Source organism: Charadrius vociferus, unplaced genomic scaffold (assembly GCF_000708025.1).
Source record: "Charadrius vociferus isolate BGI_N301 unplaced genomic scaffold, ASM70802v2 scaffold163, whole genome shotgun sequence".
Classification (NCBI taxonomy): domain Eukaryota; kingdom Metazoa; phylum Chordata; class Aves; order Charadriiformes; family Charadriidae; genus Charadrius; species Charadrius vociferus.
In genome coordinates, this window is record NW_009648332.1 from 9,683,843 (window position 1) to 9,704,496 (window position 20,654).

General features: G+C 36.1%; 1 protein-coding gene across 1 annotated transcript in view; it reads right to left on the reverse strand.

The window, feature by feature from the left end:
• Positions 1 to 634: 634 nt before the first annotated feature.
• Positions 635 to 20,654, reverse strand: part of FUBP1 (far upstream element (FUSE) binding protein 1) — a 21,083-nt gene continuing 1,063 nt past the window's right edge. The window contains exons 2-20 of the mRNA XM_009884875.1: positions 19,930 to 20,020; positions 18,006 to 18,044; positions 17,620 to 17,659; positions 16,765 to 16,814; positions 16,601 to 16,672; positions 16,266 to 16,323; positions 14,610 to 14,772; positions 14,430 to 14,528; positions 14,293 to 14,346; positions 13,462 to 13,564; positions 13,277 to 13,377; positions 12,510 to 12,651; positions 11,134 to 11,294; positions 10,143 to 10,297; positions 9,976 to 10,055; positions 6,971 to 7,099; positions 6,214 to 6,288; positions 1,360 to 1,505; positions 635 to 987 (exon numbers count right to left, since the gene is read on the reverse strand). Coding sequence (XP_009883177.1) covers positions 979 to 987; positions 1,360 to 1,505; positions 6,214 to 6,288; positions 6,971 to 7,099; positions 9,976 to 10,055; positions 10,143 to 10,297; positions 11,134 to 11,294; positions 12,510 to 12,651; positions 13,277 to 13,377; positions 13,462 to 13,564; positions 14,293 to 14,346; positions 14,430 to 14,528; positions 14,610 to 14,772; positions 16,266 to 16,323; positions 16,601 to 16,672; positions 16,765 to 16,814; positions 17,620 to 17,659; positions 18,006 to 18,044; positions 19,930 to 20,020 — 1,767 coding nt within the window. The 3' untranslated portion in view covers positions 635 to 978. The remainder of the gene's footprint in view (positions 988 to 1,359; positions 1,506 to 6,213; positions 6,289 to 6,970; positions 7,100 to 9,975; positions 10,056 to 10,142; positions 10,298 to 11,133; positions 11,295 to 12,509; positions 12,652 to 13,276; positions 13,378 to 13,461; positions 13,565 to 14,292; positions 14,347 to 14,429; positions 14,529 to 14,609; positions 14,773 to 16,265; positions 16,324 to 16,600; positions 16,673 to 16,764; positions 16,815 to 17,619; positions 17,660 to 18,005; positions 18,045 to 19,929; positions 20,021 to 20,654) is intronic.

Consider the following 20,654-nt stretch of genomic DNA (forward strand, 5'->3'; position numbering starts at 1 on the left):
GTATTTACAAAAACAGAAGTTATCTGCTCTGCAGGAAGTTCTCCACCACTCCCCACCACTCAAACAAAACAGCATTTTAAGGACAGATGCAATTTTTTTAACTACTATGCATACCACATTGACTTTTCTACACTGAATTCTGAAGTGGACTACTTCAAACTGAAGGCTTAAGCACATTACACTTAAAATAAATTCTATAACTAGTCTGAAAAATCCGTAAAAGAGTTATGCAGGAACAGTTTTGAAGTATTCAATTAAGAACAAAAGTTATCTGTTATAGCAGCTGCACAGGTCTGAAACAGTGGTCATGTATAAAAGGAAATTTCACTGTTAATGCAATGGAAGTATGCCAAAAGATCACCTTCTTAAACACATGCAGTTTTAATCAAATAGAAAGAAAATTAAGATATCAAGATTACTGGTGCTAGGCAGCAAAATACAATGAATGAAAGAGATCCTCCATCTACAACTATTCTGCAAGAGGGGAAAAACATGCTAATGACAAGTTTTCAAACTCAACAAGGTTTCATGGGGGAAAAAAAAAATACCTCGTTTGTGTACAGGTACCTTGATTCAGCGTTGCAAATCAATCCTATAATTCTTTATATACCCACATATCCAACTTACCGACACAGGAGGTTTCATATTATTTATTGTAAAGCACAAAACAGGCATTTTAAAAGTGATAAAGTATACATTGAAAAAGTACATTTATATCACAAAGCATTGACCACATAATTGCAAATACATTTGCTGGAATGTGTACATCTACACTAATACTAAAAACAAACCATTTTTCATTTCTACACAGAAATATTACCTCCTATCAGTAGTGATAGATATTTTGTACATTTTCAAAAACACTATCTTTTTTAACCAAACAAAATTAAGATCTTCATCAAGGCGTCTGCATCCATACATTTAACAAAGGTTTTTTCCCCCACACAATGAAGCAAATACTGTATTGTCCACTTCTTATTATTGGCCCTGTGCAGAAGAGATACATAAGAGATACACAAAAAGTTAAAGAAAATCCTTTAAATCGAGCTAACTCAGGAGTGAAGCCTTTAAGAAAGAAAAATTGGTTAATGTAAATGGTGGTGGCTTCTTGCATGGTTTTCAAAACCCTGGGAGGAGAAAGTTTTTCTTTTTTTTTAAAAAAACAACACAATTACCAAACATATGGATAGATACAGAACTCAAGTTATCAGGTAAGCAAAGTCATCTATTCATTACTCTGATAGTTATTTTGCTAGAAAAAAAGATGCATACTCCGAAGATAATAAAGCAGGAGACATGCAAAAAGATATGTATAACCACTGAAACAGAAGCTGGCCAAAAAACACTTAAACTTTATACCTGTGGTGCTGGAGGATGTTGTGGCATTCCCTGGGGACTTGTCTGGGCGTAATATGCTGCCTGTTGCCTGTAGTACTCAGCCCACGCTGCACTGTAATCCGGCTGACCACCCGGCGGAGCCCCAGCAGGGGCAGGAACTGCTTGACCTACAAGTAATTAAAATTATACAGCATTGTTGTTGCAATATAAATGAGAAAATTTCAAAACCTCACTGCCTAACAAACATCACCTAGCTTCTTGCAATATTCCCCCAAGGCTTTTGAATAATTTTGTGGCTGCCTTTTTTTTTTTCTTTTTACCTAACCACTCATCCTATTATTTTAATGTAACAATTCCCATGTAAAGCAAAACTGTGGAACTGTAAGGACAGTTTTTTCAACCTCTTAAAACATGTTCCACAGCAAAAGTCCCCTGCTGACCTAAACAACCGATAGCATTTAAATTAAAATACGGGGCAATAGGCAAGATTACTTTTTGTAATTAATCTAGACTGACTTATAGTACAGACTGCATTAATTAATTCACCAGATGCCAGTTCATTCATTGCTCCAATTTTGGCCTCCTTAACGCAATTGCTATGTTATTGCAGATTATATTTTTCAAAGAGAGCATTAACTTTTGTAAACATTTACTCCACCACAGAATCTAGTCCTGAAAAATTCTCCTTCCAACCTTTGCTTAAGTTCCCATCCTCTAGAAATAACAGCGTGTACACATGCACTCTCTCCCAGACTTACAGCTGAGAACTACTGGTCCTGCCAACAAAATCAATACAAAGGCAATACACTAATACACAAGGACTCTTTACTCTATATATATAAAAAAATTATAGCCAACTTCTTTGGACCTCAGTCACACTGTTCTTCTAAGAAAGGTTTGTCAGACATCTTTACTTCATTTTCCCCTTCTTTCATTTCAGAAACAAACACACTCCACTTATTACCACTATCTTCAAAATTTACCTGAAAGGTGCTTTTGCAGTTAGCACTGCAGAATGTACCTGACTACAGGCAGAACACCACTCTCTATCCAATCCTCTGTCGCCATGCACACAGACAGAACGGTTTTAGATGAAGTGCTTGATTTTAAGTTTCTTGAGCTTCCGAAACAGAACTATTACTACGTGATATGATGTTTTTGTGATCTACATTCTTAAAGGGTTATTTTTTCAAATCAAAGTTTTTCAGTCAGTTAGGATACAACTGAAAAAAAGTCCCCAAGTTTTTTCTAGGATACAGAAAAACCCCAACTAAACAAAACACCACATCCAATCACACTACATCAAATAAATCCAAGCAAAATGCAAGCCTGCACCCTTATAGTTCCATGTGGAACTACTCTTCTGTTCTGCTATCAAGAAAAAAGGGCAGCTTCCACACGACCAGGGCTGAAAGTTTTCAGTCTTACCTGAAACCACCTCACCTTTTATTTGGATACAAGACCACTGAGCAACCTTCTGGGGAACACAAATATCAAAGATTCTAACAAACTGCTTTCTAGGGTACCAGGCAGAAGGCTGGTTTTGTTGTTTACACAGAAAATTCATTTTCTAGGGTACCAAAACCAACCAGGTTGGTTTTGTTGTTTACACAGAAAATTCACATGACCACCACCTACACATGGAATTCAGCAGTTCAGTCAAAACTTCCTTTCAGTGTACAGAACTGCAGTGAAATAGTACGTGCTCATTAATATCCAGATTCAAGAGGAACACTAACAAACAAGACTGATAAACTACATACAAAGGAAATGCAAGAAACACAGAACACCTCCCCATTAAAGAAGGCTAAGAAAGAAAATGCCAGATGATTCTACAGTTCTTCCACTACTCAAATCATCAAGGGTGATTTTAGTAAGAGAACACTGTTCTTTGTCCTCTTTGCCACTGCAATGCCGAGGAATCATTAAAGAACAGTCCCACTATTTTATTATGGAATTTCTTAGCTATGTATCAAGCCCATAACCCATTAGAATTACTTTAAATAATAAATTTACAAACTCCCACGGTGACATACAGATAATTTACTAAGATAAAACTTCATGTTTAGAGGGAACTGTTATCCTTGGGAGATTTTTAGGGCCCAGTTAACGCAAATCATTATTTCAGTATTTTTATTTTTCCCAACAAGAGCTATGTCTCCAAGATAGCAGCATCTATAGGTCTTCAAAAAGCTAAACTACTGTCTTGTTACCCAGCAATACTCGAGGGAAATTTAAAACAAATGTTTTGAATTTATTAAGTAGGGTATCAAGAAAATAGATAGTCTGGATCACCTACAAGATCCATGTACAGTAACTTAACAGAGTGCATGAGTAATTTGCATAGCTTTTCAGTCTTATTTTAATTGTATTTACTACTCAAAGCAACAGTCCCTGACCAAATCAAGGGTCTGAAGGAGGAGATGGACTTTACCACCTGATTTGTTAGTTGAAAAACAGGTTATTTTCAATTCACTGTTCTATACACTGAAAAAAAAAAAAAGGGAAGCATTCTCTGTGATGAGCCAAGTCATATGACACCAGTAGGAAGCCACTTGGGAAAACAGCATTATGGTTTTGATGGGAATATTCAGGAGCGCTTTAGTGTTTTCAGATCGCTCATACTTAACAAAAAGTATGAGAGAATCCAGAGCACCAGTTGCAGTATCAGCTCAGAACTGTCACCCTCATAAGCTTGCCACATGGATTATCAAAGCAGTTCTTTTCAACAACAAAAAAAAACCTGCTTGGGCTGAGCAAGTCCCAAGTTTCAGTTCAGTTCTTCAAAACAGCTGTTTGTTTAATTACCTGTGCTGTGAAAAATCTGAAAGAAGAGTTGAAGAGTGAGTGACTTGTAATTTCTACCTTCACATTTTTGCTCAAGTTCATGGGGACAGAAGCATTAGAATACTGTAGAAAGTACAAACAGTAGTAGCTGTTTGAGAGCCTGGAGACTACACAAACTTGCTGATGGACAGCCTTCCTGTTTGTCAGATCTACTACATCTTAACATTGTTGTTAAGGAGGTGGGGAAAACCACCTCCATTTAGTACTATATCAACTCTGAGTGAATTCTCTGCCCTTCAATGTCACTTGGTCCATTATTCCCCTTTTCTAAGTGGATCTTAAGAGAAATGGCATCCTCCATATCAAGATTTTCAACATGCTGAAGCAGCGAATGATTTACATGATTTACACAGTCAAGGTACACAGGTCCAGACATCAAGAGTTCTCCTTCAGTCAATGAACTCAATTTGAACTAAAACAAAGAAGCAAGTATCAGAACTGCCCTTCTGTTTTTCCTCTTATTTAATGGTTGTCTTGGGATTTTTTTAATTTTGCATTTTAAGAGCAATTCTTTACATCTCCCAATGTCTATCTTTTTTGGGTTCACAGTCTTATTTGTACTTGCTCCCAGAAACTCTATCCCAACAGCTTGTAACTAGCTATTATTTAATTAGAGCAAATGCAAGACTAGTGCAACCCAGACAGCAAATTAGAAAAACCCTGCCCGCAAATTATTCTTTAAAAAGTAGTGAAAAAGCCCCACAACTTTGCATTGAAGAATGTGAGCTGAACTAACAGAGACAGTAAATTGGGAAAAAAAAAAAAGGTAGTTAAATGAACAAGAAAAGGAAAATGGAAAGGCCCATCGCATCCTAAAAAAAATTATGTGTTTGGGAGTTCTGTTGCAATTTTCTTAGTCTGATACACAATTCTGTAAGTAAATCCTCATTATATACTTTCTGTTTCATCTCATCAGTTATGCTGTGCCAAAATAAAGAAGAATAAAGGTAGTTATGTCTTGGCAAATAATTTGTGATCAACCTGGCAGAAGGTTGGTAAGAGGAATTAAACATTCTATTAATCTTAACTCCAAATGCTTTTTAATATACCATGAGAAAACACAGTGCAGTTGGAAGAGGGCAAAAAACTCACCAAACCCTCCCACCCACCCACAAAATCCAAACTACATGCTGCTGTATATCTGGTCAAACAGACATACCAGGGAAAGCATTGGCATTCATAAGCCCACCAGTCCTCAATATACAACTCTGTATCAACTACAATATCCATGGGAGGACGCTGTGGAAAAAACACTGACCTGCAAGACATTCCCATGATTTAAAAGGTAAGAGAACCTTCTGCCAACACATCAGGACCCCATATTCTTTCCTTACTCAGTAAACAATGAAATTATCAACTTAACAAGCAAATACATTTCAATTTTATAAATCAGCTCAAGCAAAATATTTTGAAAAAGCTAGCAACAACATATAACCTACAGTTTAAACACAGCTCTTAAGTGCTGCAAAGCAAATGCTATTTAAAAAAGGGCATGATATAAATGGAAGCTAGTGATGATGCTTTAATAACCTGGAACACAGAAAGCAAGTTACAAGAAAAAAAAAAAAAATCTGTAATCTTAAGAGCATTAGGAAACAACTACCAAACAAGACAAACAGCAGCTTCATAAAGTGGATCAAAGTTGAACTCCAAAACTTAAGAAATATACTTCAAAAATATACTTAAAAATACTCAGATTGAAGTATTTAAAAGATGTTGTTTCCCAACGATCCAATGCAGACATCTCACCAGGTACAAAGTATTTTTGCAAAGCTAATTACTAGCATGAGTACAAGTAAATGCCTTAAACACAATTTTTTAGGTCTGTTTTTCTGCAGAGTTCAGCGCCTCTAGCAATATATGCTTCAGAAGACACATGTATTGTGGATTTTTTGGGAGGGGGCTGTGTGTGGGTGTGTGTAGGGGTGTGTGTGTGTGTGTAAAAATCTCAGCATCGTCAAACAAGATACTCAAGGCTCCTAAAACATTCTGCTATGCGACAACAGAGAAAAAACTCAGCATACATACCCATTTTTTTGTAGTACTCTTCCCAGGCCTTGGTATAGTCAACCTGCCCTGCTGGTGCTGGATTTGGCTGATCTCCTGAATTACATTAAAAACAGTCAAAATAAAACTACTGGGTTTTGTTTCATACATAAAACAATTTACAAATCATCAGCTGAATTTTTCAGTAACAATCCCAAATAATATCACTGAAATCTGACTCTATAAACCTATGTGGTACAAGCTACTACAACTATAAACAATTAGTAAAAGACACCACAAAGAAACAAAGAATTGTTTAAAGCGTTCAGCATGTTTTCAGGATTCAGGAAGCGCACACTACTCACAGTAAAAAAATACTACCTAAAATTTTTGTGGTAAGCCTCATCCAGACACAACAATTGTACTAATTCAACCAAATACTACAATTGCAATTGTCCTGAAACCACTGGAAGTGATGTAACTATTTAAGCAAATGACAATCAACACTTTGGCTCATTCTATTTTTACTTATGACTGACTGCACTATGTAGACATAATTAAGTCAGTGCAAGTTGCAGCAAAATTATCTTTGGAGTATATTACAAGACAAATACATTACCCTTACTACTGCTGAAATTAAGAAAAGTAATGTTGAAGGCTGTAAGTAAGAGTTTTCCAAGAAAACCAGCTACCTTACAATAAGTTTACCCAACATACAAAGACAACAATAAAAAAAAAAAATAACGTGACATCTGCACCCTCAGCAATGAGAAACGTATCCATTTTACTCAACAGTTACCTTGTCCATTAGTTTGGGTTGTAGCTGGTCCACCAGGAGGGGCTGCAGGCGGTGGCTGTGCTTGCTGCTGATAGTAGTGAGCATAATAAGCTGCCCACGCTGCTGAATTGGGATCTGTTCCTGGCTTACCTATGAAAACAAACCATAAGCATTTATAAAAGTAGTATGAACAGAATGCTGTTCTCAATTAACCCTGTCCTAAGGACTCATTTTCCTCCAAGCAAAAATCCATCTATACCAAACAACCACATACATCCTGTATCTTTTCTTTCTAGCACAAACTTTTGATCAGGTTTCCGAGAAGTGTATTGTACAAAGTATACTTTCATAGAACTGATGAAATAGAATCATTCTAGAACCCTTACTACTACAATGTCATTTGGTAATTTTTAAGTGTGATAAACAGAAAAGGATTTTCAAGTTTAAACAAACAGCCATGTTACTAAACAGTAGCAAGAATGAATCATTCTAGCACCTAACAATTTCAGTGGTTTCACTTTTGTTATAAGCTCACACTAATGACACTGGCATAAGCGGAAGAGGCATGCCAAACGCTTATTCCCGAAATGGAAGAATACAAATCTTACCACGTATTTGCAATACTTGTCAGTTAAACTTTAAGGTAACAGTAAAATACAAAAACAGATAGCATTTTAAGAACCTGGATGCCAACACATGGCTATAAGGCATCACTGTTTACTTACAGCTTTTTAGAATAACAAATGTCAGCAACATTGCATCTTCTGCAGCTATTTCCATGCTTCTCTTATTTTTAACTACATCTAGGTAGGCCAACGATGCTGCTTCCTAGAGCCTTATTTCTTTGTTTTTCACATATAGCCTTTAGGAATAGCTTATTCTTGCTGAATCACAGAAATTGATTACATTACCAAATTAGCAATCCAGAAAAACTGCAAATCTATTAGAGAACATAATGTTCTATAACGCAACCAACATCCTTTAACATTATATGTATCCTTTAAGAATAAAAATATCTGCAAATGAATGCAGACAACTGAGGAGAGAACTTCACATAAGGACATAGACACAACTTATACTTTAGAATAACGATACATGGGAATGGAAGTATTCCACCCAAACCACAAAATAGGTAAGGCAGAAACTAATGGAAGAGAAAGAAGAAATCCCCTGAAAAAGGCATTCAGGGAGAAGAAATCCACTACACATACTTCTTGCAGTATTTCATTTAGCATTGAAGTCAGATGTAACCACTTAAAATGCACACAGTAATATCAGCACACAGAAAACAACGTTAACATGCCATTTCCTTTTTAAATTACACTGCTTCCATCAACAACAGTAGATTTAAACTAGCATGTACTATATTCTAAGGTTACCTGCAAATATCAAATAAGCCATTGCTCGGTTCCCCCCCTCCTTCCCCTTAGAAGCTACTTCTCTAGAATAGAAGAACACAGAGCAGGATTCATTAAATTTCCAAAGAAATCTGACTGTAGTAACTAGCTCCACTTTCATGTGACAAGAGGCAAGCATGGTTCTGGAGAAAGCACCTCTGAAAAAAATACTAAAATAACCCATTTGTTACACTGAAATGAGCAACTAAGTGGACAACTGTACAAAACTCATCCAAATAAATGCTAGTCAAAAGAAACACCAACTTCAACAGATTTTTAAGAGGAGTTTTTATCAAAAAAATTGTTATAAAACCATGATCAAGATGACATCAATGTGACCATTTGCCATTTTTCTTACAGGTCTTTATGTAGATAACTACTTTATAAAAAATGAAAAGGCAGCATGAAAAAGGCTGTAACATTTTGTAAGTCGTTTTGGATTAAATGACACTTCTGGTTTGCAGAGACTTCAAGTCAAGTCACTGTGAATCATTCATTTTAAATAACGACAACAGGCATTTTTAAATACTGAAGTGAATGCATGCAGAGCTACCTTTTATATAAGTTAAGGAAATGAAACCAGAGATGGTTCTTTGCCAAGAAAGGATATATAAAGGACCTGAACATGAATAGAACTCTCTGTAGATTATAACATCCTCCAAAGTCCTCCGCTTTTTCACTAATGGAACTTGTGTCAGGACCAGTGGCTATCAGGAAATATTTACTCCATTTGCAACAAAAATAAAATTGAGATCTTTTGACTGAAGTTCTGAAGAACCTCTACCTCAAACAAATGAGGTAGGACTGACTCAAGCACCTAGCCTTACCATGCCTTCTGTGACTGCAGTTCCGTTTCCCCATATGCTCTAGTCCAACCAAAGGATGTAACAAAGAAAAGCAGGATACTAAAACTTTGTGGTTGTAATTAAGTAAGAACTTCCAGTCTTGACAAAGATAAACAGAAATAGAAGAAACAGATTCTACAAAGATGGGTTTCAGAATAAAATGCAAAACTATTATAAGCAAAAGCTCAATACATAATCCTAACTAGTTTTACTGAATTAACAGCAGTTCAAAAGAAGTTTTATCCCTCAAAATGGGCTGAACAAGATACATTTGCATCAGACTCCGAGAAGCCATCCTCATATAGGTCAACAAAAGCTAGAAATACGCAACATAACATAAACTGGGCAAAGTCAGGATCAGTGAAACTGTAAGGGGCGCCGTTCAAAATAAAATACAAGGTCATTGACTATAAGGGAAAGAAAACACATCCTCATTAGAGAGCTTCAGGTAAAAACATTCATTGTAAGGAAAACGAACTGATTTCCCCTAAATCAGTTAACAAGAGTCTATCAAGAAGTATCACAAACAGGGATGCAATATCAGTAACATTTAGTAAAGAAACATTCCAACTTTAACAACTGAATTTCAACATCTCACAAGCAACATGTGGGAAGTATAAAACATATGTAAACTGACAATCAGTAAAGAAAAGCCTGAAAAATAGGAGCTTTTTCAGATTTACCAGTGTAACACAAATGAATCGTGAAACATACATACTTGTAAGGACAAAACAGATGTACTTGAAGTATATCCACACTACAGTACAACTGTGACATTTATTACCTGGATCTGGTGGATTTGGTGGCTGCCAGTGTGGATAAGCATTTCCCCATCCTTGTGGAGCATACGGAGCTGGAGGACCACTATAAAAGATCAAGTCATACACACAGAGTGAAAGCCAGTCCCCAGGTCACCCTACAAAAAAGTAAATTAGCTGAAGCAGTACTTACTGAGGCGCTGGGCCAGGAGGCCCTGGATTATAAGGAGCTGGGTTATATGGTCCCATGGGAGCACCAGGACCTGGTGGCCCAGGAGGTCCATGTGGGCCAGGAACAACACCATGGGGTCCATGGGGAACAGGTGGACCCAATGGATTTACTGGACCCTGTAACAAGAGTGGCACACAGATGAAAATAAGCCTTGAAGTTCTCAATTTTCCAGCAGTTTAGAAGCATAAATCTGAACACTTTAAGAATACAGTCTAAAAGGTCTGATTGTTTATTTAAAAAAAGACATTTCCCTGGATAAAACAAAGTCTTTCTGAAGATTAATTAGGCTTACGGCTAGTCAAAGAAGAGAGTTAAAAGCAGCCGTGGCAGTAACAGCAACTAAAAAGCTGCATTTATTTCAGTTCTTTCTTGAGGAAATAGAGAATTTTACAAATAAACATAGATTTTTCCACACCTTGCAGTAAAAAGCCCGAACTAAAACAAGGCTACCAGTGTTTTAAAATAAACTGATGCTAATCTTGCTAATTAATTCCATTTGTAAGATCAGATACATAAGCCAGGTAGTAAATTTGATTAGATACATACACATGCAAACAAAAATGCAGTGAATTTAAGGCATGTAAACTTGGATTAAAACTCTATCTAAACCTACTGAGACTGAAAAACTAAGCACACAGTTTAGTAGCTTTAACAGTATCAAGGGTATCTTTGAAGTCAGTTTTTTCTTTATGCACAAACTGTGCATATTCAAGAACACATCATTAAAACATACACTATATTACGTTGAAGAAAGCAACCGTTTCCTTCCATTTCAAGTTTTTGCTTCTTTTGGTGCATCAAGTTATGTTTATATTACTTTAAACCCAGATTACCATTTATTACTATCAATATATTATCTGATTAAGTGATTTGAAAGTGAAACGGAAGTCTCCACAAAGGAAACTCTCTTCTTATTCTGTTTAGTTATAATAGTAAACCAAAATTCACTCACTCCAATCTTTTCTTCTATAAGCTGTCGTGCATAATCTATTTGCTGGGGTGTTCCACGGATAGTAAACATCTTCATGTTTGGATCTGCGTTAGGTGGAGGATTTCTTTGAAGTTCTATTCTAGCACCAGACTGCTGGCTTATGCTTTTAATAGTTTCACCACCTACAATGCAACATACAGCTTTTATGATATGCATCAGAGCAAAAATACTAAGATTCAAGTCAGAGAAAGTCAACTGCACGGAAGCTGAAGATAGAGAAATGAAAAGACACCTAATTCTTATGAGACATACAAGAACATTCTAACAATAATAACAACAAAAATAATTAAAATAAAAACCTCTTCAGTGTACTATAGAGCGTTGATTGCAATAAAATAGTAAAAATAAATTCTTTTTACATTAAAGACCACAATATTGTTGTGGTCAGAAAGAACAGCAAAGAATTCCTACAATGTTGCCTCTTTTTTTTTTCCATTCATGTAAAGATGTAAGACTAGACACGAACAACAACCAATACCCCCAGTTACAAGTAAATACAACCTTAATGCCTAACCTCCCTATAAAGTAGTAGGCAAGCACAGATGACAAAAAACCCCAGAAGCTAACCAGATAGTATAGTCCACATTTTTGCAGCGCACTAAACCCAGAAAGTTAAATTCCTTAAACTAGTTCCTCCTCTTACAGGATCCTGAGAAGTTACTTGTATCATCAGTAGGCGCAAGGTTTTCAAAATAGGGGTCATTTGGCATTTAAAAACAAAAAACCCAAACAAAGTCAATCAACCTTCCATGTCAAGAACTGAACTATGTCAGCCTATTTGTTGTGTCTGAAAAACACATTATAAACAAGAAATAAAGATCGCTCAAGCATTTAATTTAGAAGCATACAGTAAATTATTTTTAAAACATAATTGTTTGAGAAGTAATTATTGTAATAAATACAAATGTAAGAAATTGTTAAAAGATTCCACTGTAAAAGATCTTCACTGGAATACGTGAAGATTGAGTTACAGATGCAGTAACAGTAGGCTAATCAAATGGTATCAAATGCAAGGTAACTATAAGGTACGTCATTTAAGAATCTACCAAACACTACTAACGTAACTCAGTACTTATTACCTTTTCTTTTTTAAAAAAAGAGGGCTAGATAAATTGATTGGTTTTTGACTTTTAACTACTGGGGTATGTGCTTTGGTGAGGAAAACCTGAAAAGAATATTATGAGTTATGATTTAGCAGTATTATGTTGCTCTACTGTACAAGAAACTAGTTGCAAAGGCTTCTCTTGAAAGATCTCTCTAGAATGGCCATTTGTACAAATACAGAAGCTGAGAGTATTTTGAACTACATATAGATACACATATATAAGATATATTGCCTTTGCCAATGATTAATCCAGTTTTGCCAGTGGGAACAATAAAATTGAATTCCTGTAATCCACCAGGAGGCCCCATGTTCCAGTTGCCTTGACCTCTACCCCTTCCTCGACCACCAGGTCCTGGTCCACCAGGGTTACCAGCCTAAAAAGAAAAAGCAAGAAATTAGCATGTTCTATAAAAATTACTGCAAACAAATTACCAATGGCAACTGGTTACATCACATCATTTGTCAAGAAAAATCCGATTTACTACTCAGATAGTTTCTATAGTTAAAGTAGCATCTTTTTCAGAAGACCCAAATTACATTTTTCAAGATGTTCTGTACAACTCTGCATATGAAAGACTAAGAACGAAAGGATACAGAAGAAAGCAGAAGGTTTCAAATGTACAAAGATACAATTTCTATCTGCCTTCTATGAATGCAGCAGCGGGCCTCATCTCAAAATAAGCATTTAAACCGTCTTTTAAACAAACTACAACCAAAAATAACAGCATATTGGCTATTAATACAAGACAACAGAAGAAGCAGCTCTAAAACCAGCCAGATCAAGAACTGCCATGACTTTGAATCAGTATTTACCATTACTATCCTAACACTTGCAAAACTGTAATTGTAAAAGTAAACATTCATATTCCAGACTGAACTTTGAAGTAGACTCAAATGACACCATTAAATTATTTTCTTTAGCTATAAACTCATTTTTAAAATTTTAAGTCTCTCAAAAAACCTGGCAGGAGACTGTAAACAGTAAACATGTTACCCAACCTGCACACTTCGAAGGAGATCTGTAATAATTTCTGCAGCGTGCTGACATCTGTCAGGAGGCCCTGTGATTTGGGCTATTCTATCTGGAGTTGTTCCATCATCTGGAATAAAAATAAAGTATTCCAGTATATGTAATGCAGTAAATTTACACTCTGTTCACAGAAACTTACGGACATATTACCAACCTGGCTTAAATTGGATCCTAACACCAGCATCATTCTGTATCTTTTTTATCATCTCTCCATTTCTTCCAATTACAATACCTACAGCAAATCGTGGTATTGGAACCTTAAAGAGAAAGAAAATATGTCAAGATGTCAATGATGCAAATATTCCTACAGAATTCACAAAGTTAAAGGGTCACATATTGGAATGGTAAACTGGGGCCAGCCCTATGCCACTTAAGGCATTTTGAAGTGTGAAACTTTTAATATCCAGTCGTAAGTCTAGCAAATACTGGATGACAGCATCAAAACCAAAGAGATCCTATGCACCAGAAGTTCTCATAGTGGCAGCAACTCTAGTGGATATTACGCTTCTCACAATCCAAAACCAAAAGTTCTAATGGGCCTAAAACGCAGATTCTAGCAGATGAATTTTCAGCCTCACCTCTGATGAACAGTTATAAGCTCATGACTTGCATAATAGGTAAATATTCTTCTGTAAAGGCCAAGCTCCAATTTCTATAATGACATTATATACTTAGCCATAAAAGTTATTTGCTTATTTGATAAAAATTCCAGATAGCCAAAACCGTTCAAAATTGCTGGTAATGTAAAGTGAATGCCGCACACCATTTAAAGTCATAATTTCTGCAATGATTAAGTAATACTTACATGCCACAACCACTTCTGGAGTCTGGTTAAGAGCTTTCAGTGGTATTACCAGGTACTACCCAGTGGTATTACCATTACATTTTAATGTTAACATCTTAAAATACAGTGAACAAGTTTTTCAACCATGCTTACGTCTATCCCTTCATTTCCTCCTATTCTTGACCCATATTCGTTGCGCACCTCTCTAAAGCCACCTTGATCACGAATTAACTCCAGCACCATTTCCTTGGCTTGCTAAAAGAAGAATGAAACTTCCTTTAGGTAATGCAACATCATAACTGGTTTTTAAATGGTCTGAACTGTAAAGGGCTCCTTACTTGAACTTTATAAGGGTCTCCAGTTATCCTAAGGGGCTTGTCTGCACCAGTGTTCTGTGGACCATCTTGAATCATGACCATTTTGACACCTGCCCGCTCCTATTTGACAAAAGGCAGGTCAATACCCACTCAAATCCAGATTGGATATTATCACATGTTTAAAAGAAGACATATATATACCTGTAATTGTTTAATTGTCTCTCCACCTTTTCCAATAACTAATCCTGCTTTGCTTGCTGGAATCATAATTTCTTGGACTGCATTTCCAGGTCCATCACCATGATGAAAGCCAGGTGCAGGTCTTCCCTTTTCAACTATCTGATCAAGTAATCTTTTTGCTGATCTGTGAAGGATATACATTTATAAATACACTTATCCCTACAAGTATCACTTGGCCACACCTATTCTGCTTGGAATTTTTTTTTTTTCATTTGAAAAGTTTCTGCAGAAGAAACTGAATTACTCTCACTAAGAAATATGAAGCAAGCTCCGTGAATCTGTAACTGTAACTTAAGAAACTAATCGCGAGATAATGTAGTAGATATAAAACCACCCCAATGTCAAAATAAAAAGGTGGTTCTTTACCAAACACACATAAGTAAAATTACCTCCTCAAACATGACCATCCTCCCTGAGTAGTTACATTGATCAAACCATAGTTCCGAACAAAATATGAAAAACCTGTCCTTTAAAATACTTAAAAATAAATAAATCTGTGTTAATTACAAGATTTGAAATTGTTACTATTTACCTTTTTTCAGGGCATTAAAAAAAAAAAATCACCAAAGTTTTTTCTAACTTTGCTCAATTTCAGTTGTAATTTAGGTAACAGCTCATTTGACAGTGATTTTTAATTATTTTTTTTTAATCTTTTAACAGCCAATCTGCAGATCTATTTTATGATAGCTGTTGCTTGATTCAGCATGCCAAGTTAGAACATTTGTACTTGTAACCATTATCAGGATAATGGACAAAAGCAAGTATATATTCACCACACATGTACGTCAGCTGTCAGAGTAAAATCATGATTACAGTACTAACATTAGTTAAAAACTCTTCCCTCTAATAAGCAAGCAGAATAAACTATAATTAGAAAGAAAATTCCCATAAAGGAATGACTTCATTAACAGCACCCTGCTTGGTTGCAACAGAAGAGGAGAATGCCACCCTACTTTCCCAAAGGAAAACATGTAGCCGCAGGCCTTACCTGCAAACATGAAGCAGGAGCAGCTAACACAAATGGGATAATACCAAATAAACTACTACACTTAAGATCTTTCCTAGTAAAGCCAGGATAAGTCAGTCTTCAAGAGGTTACATATAGCCTCCATGCCAGTAAAAAACCCCAGCATTTTCATTGCTATCATCCCCTTCCCTGAGCACAGGAACACAAAAGTTAACTTTGCTGATAGGTTATTACGTAGACATCACTTTCATAACTTTTGAGATACAGAAATTTATACCAAAAGCATTTAAGAACCCTGACGAGCTGGACTTCAAGCAACTCCCACTCTTACACATTATTGATTTTCCACATTTTTCCCTGCAATCTTCCAGTTTACGGTTAATTAAGAGTTTCTTTTTAGAACACATTTCTTTTTAGTATACATTCACACAATTCATTCTCAAGCTGAAATCAGTGCATGGTAACAAGATCTGAATTTGAAAAAGTTGAAGTGCCGTATCTTTATGCACACATTTAATTTCCACCAGACTCACTCTTCAACAGAGGAAAAACATAGTATTATAAACATACTATCTGGGTATCATTTTAGATCTAAAAGATGAAGCCTATTGCACAGTTAAATATGAACACATGAGATTTGTTTCACTTACTGAACAGACTCTGGTGTTCCAGTTAGCATACATGATCTTTCAGGCAGGCCTCCACTATCTACGGTCATAAAATAAAACCAATTTAGCAGTAGTGTTAAGTCAGAAAGAGGTTACAAAATTAAACATAATATACAAACTACTGGAACTTCACTGAAGTGGAATAATCAGTGTATCGTAACATTTTGCATTTCTTTAGATTGTGACAATTGCGATTAGCGCAAAACATTAAAATACACCTTAAGTGAAGGTTCAAGCAATTAGAAGCAACGGACTTCTGAACTTCCTAAGAAAAGCCCCACCAAAATAAAAAAAGAAAAATCCCCATAAATAGTTACCAGGTGCAATCTGTATTTTACAGCCAGACTCCTGCTGTATGCGTGAGATCTGCTCTCCACCTCTGCCAATTACTTGGAGAAAGAAAATATAGAAAGATTATTTGTATTAACAGCATCTGCTAACATCCCTCACTACACTACACCACCACATCCATACTACTTACTGAATCCAACCATCCCATCTGGAACTTTGTACTCCTCTGTCATCACAGACCTACAAGAATGTTAGATCAAACAAAAGACAACGAGTATTCAGAGACCAAACTGGCATTAAATTTCTATCTATCCTCTCATTAAACTAAAGAAAGTTAGTGCCCCTACTATTGCCCTGGCTGACACGCCTCCCATTAAAAGTCACTGAACAAAAAAGTTCAAGTATAATATGAACTGATCTAAGTTTATCTTCTTCCTCTTCTCTACTCACAGATGCATGGTACAGAAAAGGCTAGTGTAGCATTTTAAGTTCCATCTGTACATCCATCAAAGTATGCTGAAAATACAAATTTCAGCATCTCATCTACCAAAACCAGCCATAGCATAACAATAATACTTGCAGGTGGTTTAGGGAGGAAAAACAAGTGCAGAAAACTACTAAGTTGTAGCAAACGTAGCTGAGCAAGACACTGTGTTAAATCCAAATTATTTTTTTTAATTTTTATTCTGTTAATCCATTAGCTTTCCATTTTGTTTACAAGAAAGTTAGTGTCAACCCTTTCCTCTTGAGATCTGCTTCCAACTTCGGGTTATGCTACCTGTTCTCAAGTAGTAAAAACCAGCAATATGCTTTCCTTTTACTAAGCTCGATGCACAGCCTAGGCTGTTATGAGAAAGAAAGAGACAGCAATGTAGATACATTTTAAGTGTTTGGCTTGGGACTTGCTGAAGCTAAATTTCAACCGGTCACACAAATACAGAGTAATTGCTTTATACCTCGATCCCACTTTGTCAGAAAAATTTTTTGAAATTGCTTTCTTTCAGTAAAAAGGAAAGCTCTACAGAAGTTGTAGTGTAACTCTTACCTTTGTTGTTGATGCATCGGTGGTAGCTGATTTCCAAAAGCTATAAACAAATATTGTTAGAATTAAATTCAAACAAGCTGTGTAATTTACAACTACGCTTTCCTTTGATAATAAAACTTAATTGTATCAACTTTTGTCCAAGTTGACTTTTTAGTAAGTGTTATCAAGTGATTTAAAAACAGCTAAAAAGATTCTCAGCTGCTGCTAATGCTGTCAGTTTTACAAAGCAGACTTGCACTGCTTTAAGAAAATCAGACATAAACCCCCAGCCATTCCTTTGATATTACTGATTCAAGGATCACCTACCAGAACACTGTTTCAAATTCTTGTTCTGACAATGTTACACTGGTTTAGGTTTTTTTGGCAACAAAATAAAAATTACTTACAGTCATTCTGAGGAGCAACTTTCTTAGCATCTGGTTGATCTGCAAAATTAAGATTTTTTAAATTTTTTTTGCCAAGAAATTCAAGAATTGTTTACACCTTTTAGTGTGAATTGTAACTTTCCAGTGTACTTTAGTCCCCCTTTCCTTTTTTTTTTTTTCTTTCTTTTTTTTTTCCTCCAATTTCAGGGAGTTGATCATCTGAATAAAAGAAAGAATCTCACGAACACTCAGCACTTGGTTAGTATAGCTGAAAAGATATTAGGTTTTTCCATATTATCTATTCAGTAGTTTAACAAAAGGCAGTTTACAGAACACACGGTAGATTGCTCATAGATACCCAGTCACTGAAACTTAACTAAGACAAGGAACAAAGTTTAGCTCTGTTGGTTGCTCAAGCTAATGATGCTTCTATAGTAAAAAAGAAAAAAAATATTCAAATCCATACAAAAATCAACAATGATTTAAAGAAAAAAAATTTTCTGCCAATGACCACAAATCTAGATCAAACATCTGAAAATACAACAGTATCACATGGCAATGCAATCTCAAGCTGAATGTTGATACGAAATTCCTATCCAAATATCAAGCATTTCATAGCATAAAACTTCAAAAAAAAGCAGATTCAAGGCAACTACATCACTACCATCCAAATCCTTTCTGTACAGTAAAAGAATAAAAGGTATAATTAACCTATATCTGAAAAGATAGACTTCAGATGCTTCCTTCCCACCCCAAAATAAAGGTAATATGAACCACCATAATTTATGTGCAGCAAAAACTCAGACACATATTCCAAGAAATATTTGTGTCAATCCAGAAAGATCCACTAGTTTATGTCATGTTTACATACTAAACACAGGTAATAAATAAAAATTCCTGCCTTTAAAAGGAGAGGGCATTCCCTCCCAGTGTGTTGTACTGCTCGGACTTGTCCAAGAGCCATCTACACATAAAATAAAAAGAATACATTACATATATCATCTGAAGCATCATTAGCTCATTTTTTGTATATTAAAAACCTCACCGTTAATAGAAAAAAAAACTTCACAGGACACAAGAACTCCTGATATAGAGCCTTAGTTACATTCTGTAGACTGAGTTTCAATCCTCTTTAAGGAAAAAAAGGCATTGCTCTTTTGTGAGACCTATGAGAACATTTCAACAAGCTCAGAGATTTCTTTCCACAATTTACCCAGGATTTTGTGTGTATATTAAACATATCAAACCCTGTTAAGTTCAAACTGGCTGCTTCGTAAGCGACAGAAGACACACACATTTCAGAAGAAAACTTTACTGCAGTATAAGGCAAATACAAAAAGCTGCAACAAGTTAGAAGATTTAAGTATGATCTTATCAGGGTTCACATGTGCTATACGCTTAAATATTAGACTAAGCAAAAGTGTGTATAAAGTAGAAAATTTACTTTCCTGTCTTTTTTTAAAGTCCTATGCTTTTACAATGAAATGCATTAATACTTTTATTTGAAACTGTGCAGTAATAAAGTATATGAAACAATCAAATTTAAGGAGTGAGCACTTCCTACTGTAATCGTAATTTACAAACTGTAATCAGTCCTACACAACAACAAAAGACTTAAATGACATACCTGTGCAAGCGTTTCTCAACCATGAATTTATCTGCCTCCCCCCCCAGCACACATTTTCTTCCTTACAGTGTTTAAACCACATTTAAAATATTTTAAAACAGGCTTACATTCACTTCAGGGTAGAGCACAATGGTTTAAAACAAATTTCACCATTAAACTGAAAATGAAAAAGCACGTCATGATCTCTAAAGGGAACAAAACGTTTTTATGCTGTGGTATGGGGGGGAAAAAAAAACACAATCAAAAAAACCACCTGCAATTGTTCTGGCACCATGGCCATACTCAACAAAAACAAATGCAGCAGTAACGAGTGCATACCTCCATCCTCAAGAGGTCTTTTTTGTCCTCCATAACCGTAGTCGTTTGAATTCATTGATGTGCCAGCATCTCCTCCGATTTTTGCTGCAATCTAAACAAAAGGCAGATGTTATGAATAAAATAAAAAAAATCAGTCAGACGGCACTTATTCCAGACCTTCTAAACGATTTTAAGCGATTTAGACAATGCATATTAAAATTAGTCCAAATAAGTAAATGGAAGGCTGCTCCCAGAATTTTTTTTTTTAATGCCTTTAAGGAGACCCGCGCTCATCCTTAAACAGCAAAGCTTCCGCTCTTTTGCTCGTGGGTTGAAAAAAAAAAACCCAAACCCCTGCCCTTCAAACACCACGAACTTTTTTGTATAAGGGGCTTTTCCTTTTCTACCCATTCTTCACAAAACGCTGCAGTATCTCACAGTGGGCCTGCCCGCTACAACTATTTCAAACCTTAATAATCCCGACTACACCGCCTCTTCAAACACTGCTAAAACCGCGACGGTTTATTACCAGATGAGGCGACAACTTCTGCCCGGGAAATACTGAAAACATCGCCCGTGGTGCCAAAGCTACAAATAAAAACTTCAGGACGCAGAACTTCCGCAGAGACAGCCCTCGCTCCGCAGGCCGCGGCGCTTCCCAACCGGTCTGAGCAGGTTCGCGGGCACCGAGGGCGCCTCGGGCAACACAATACGGGCGGCGCGGCGGAGCCGCCCTCTCTCCGGCC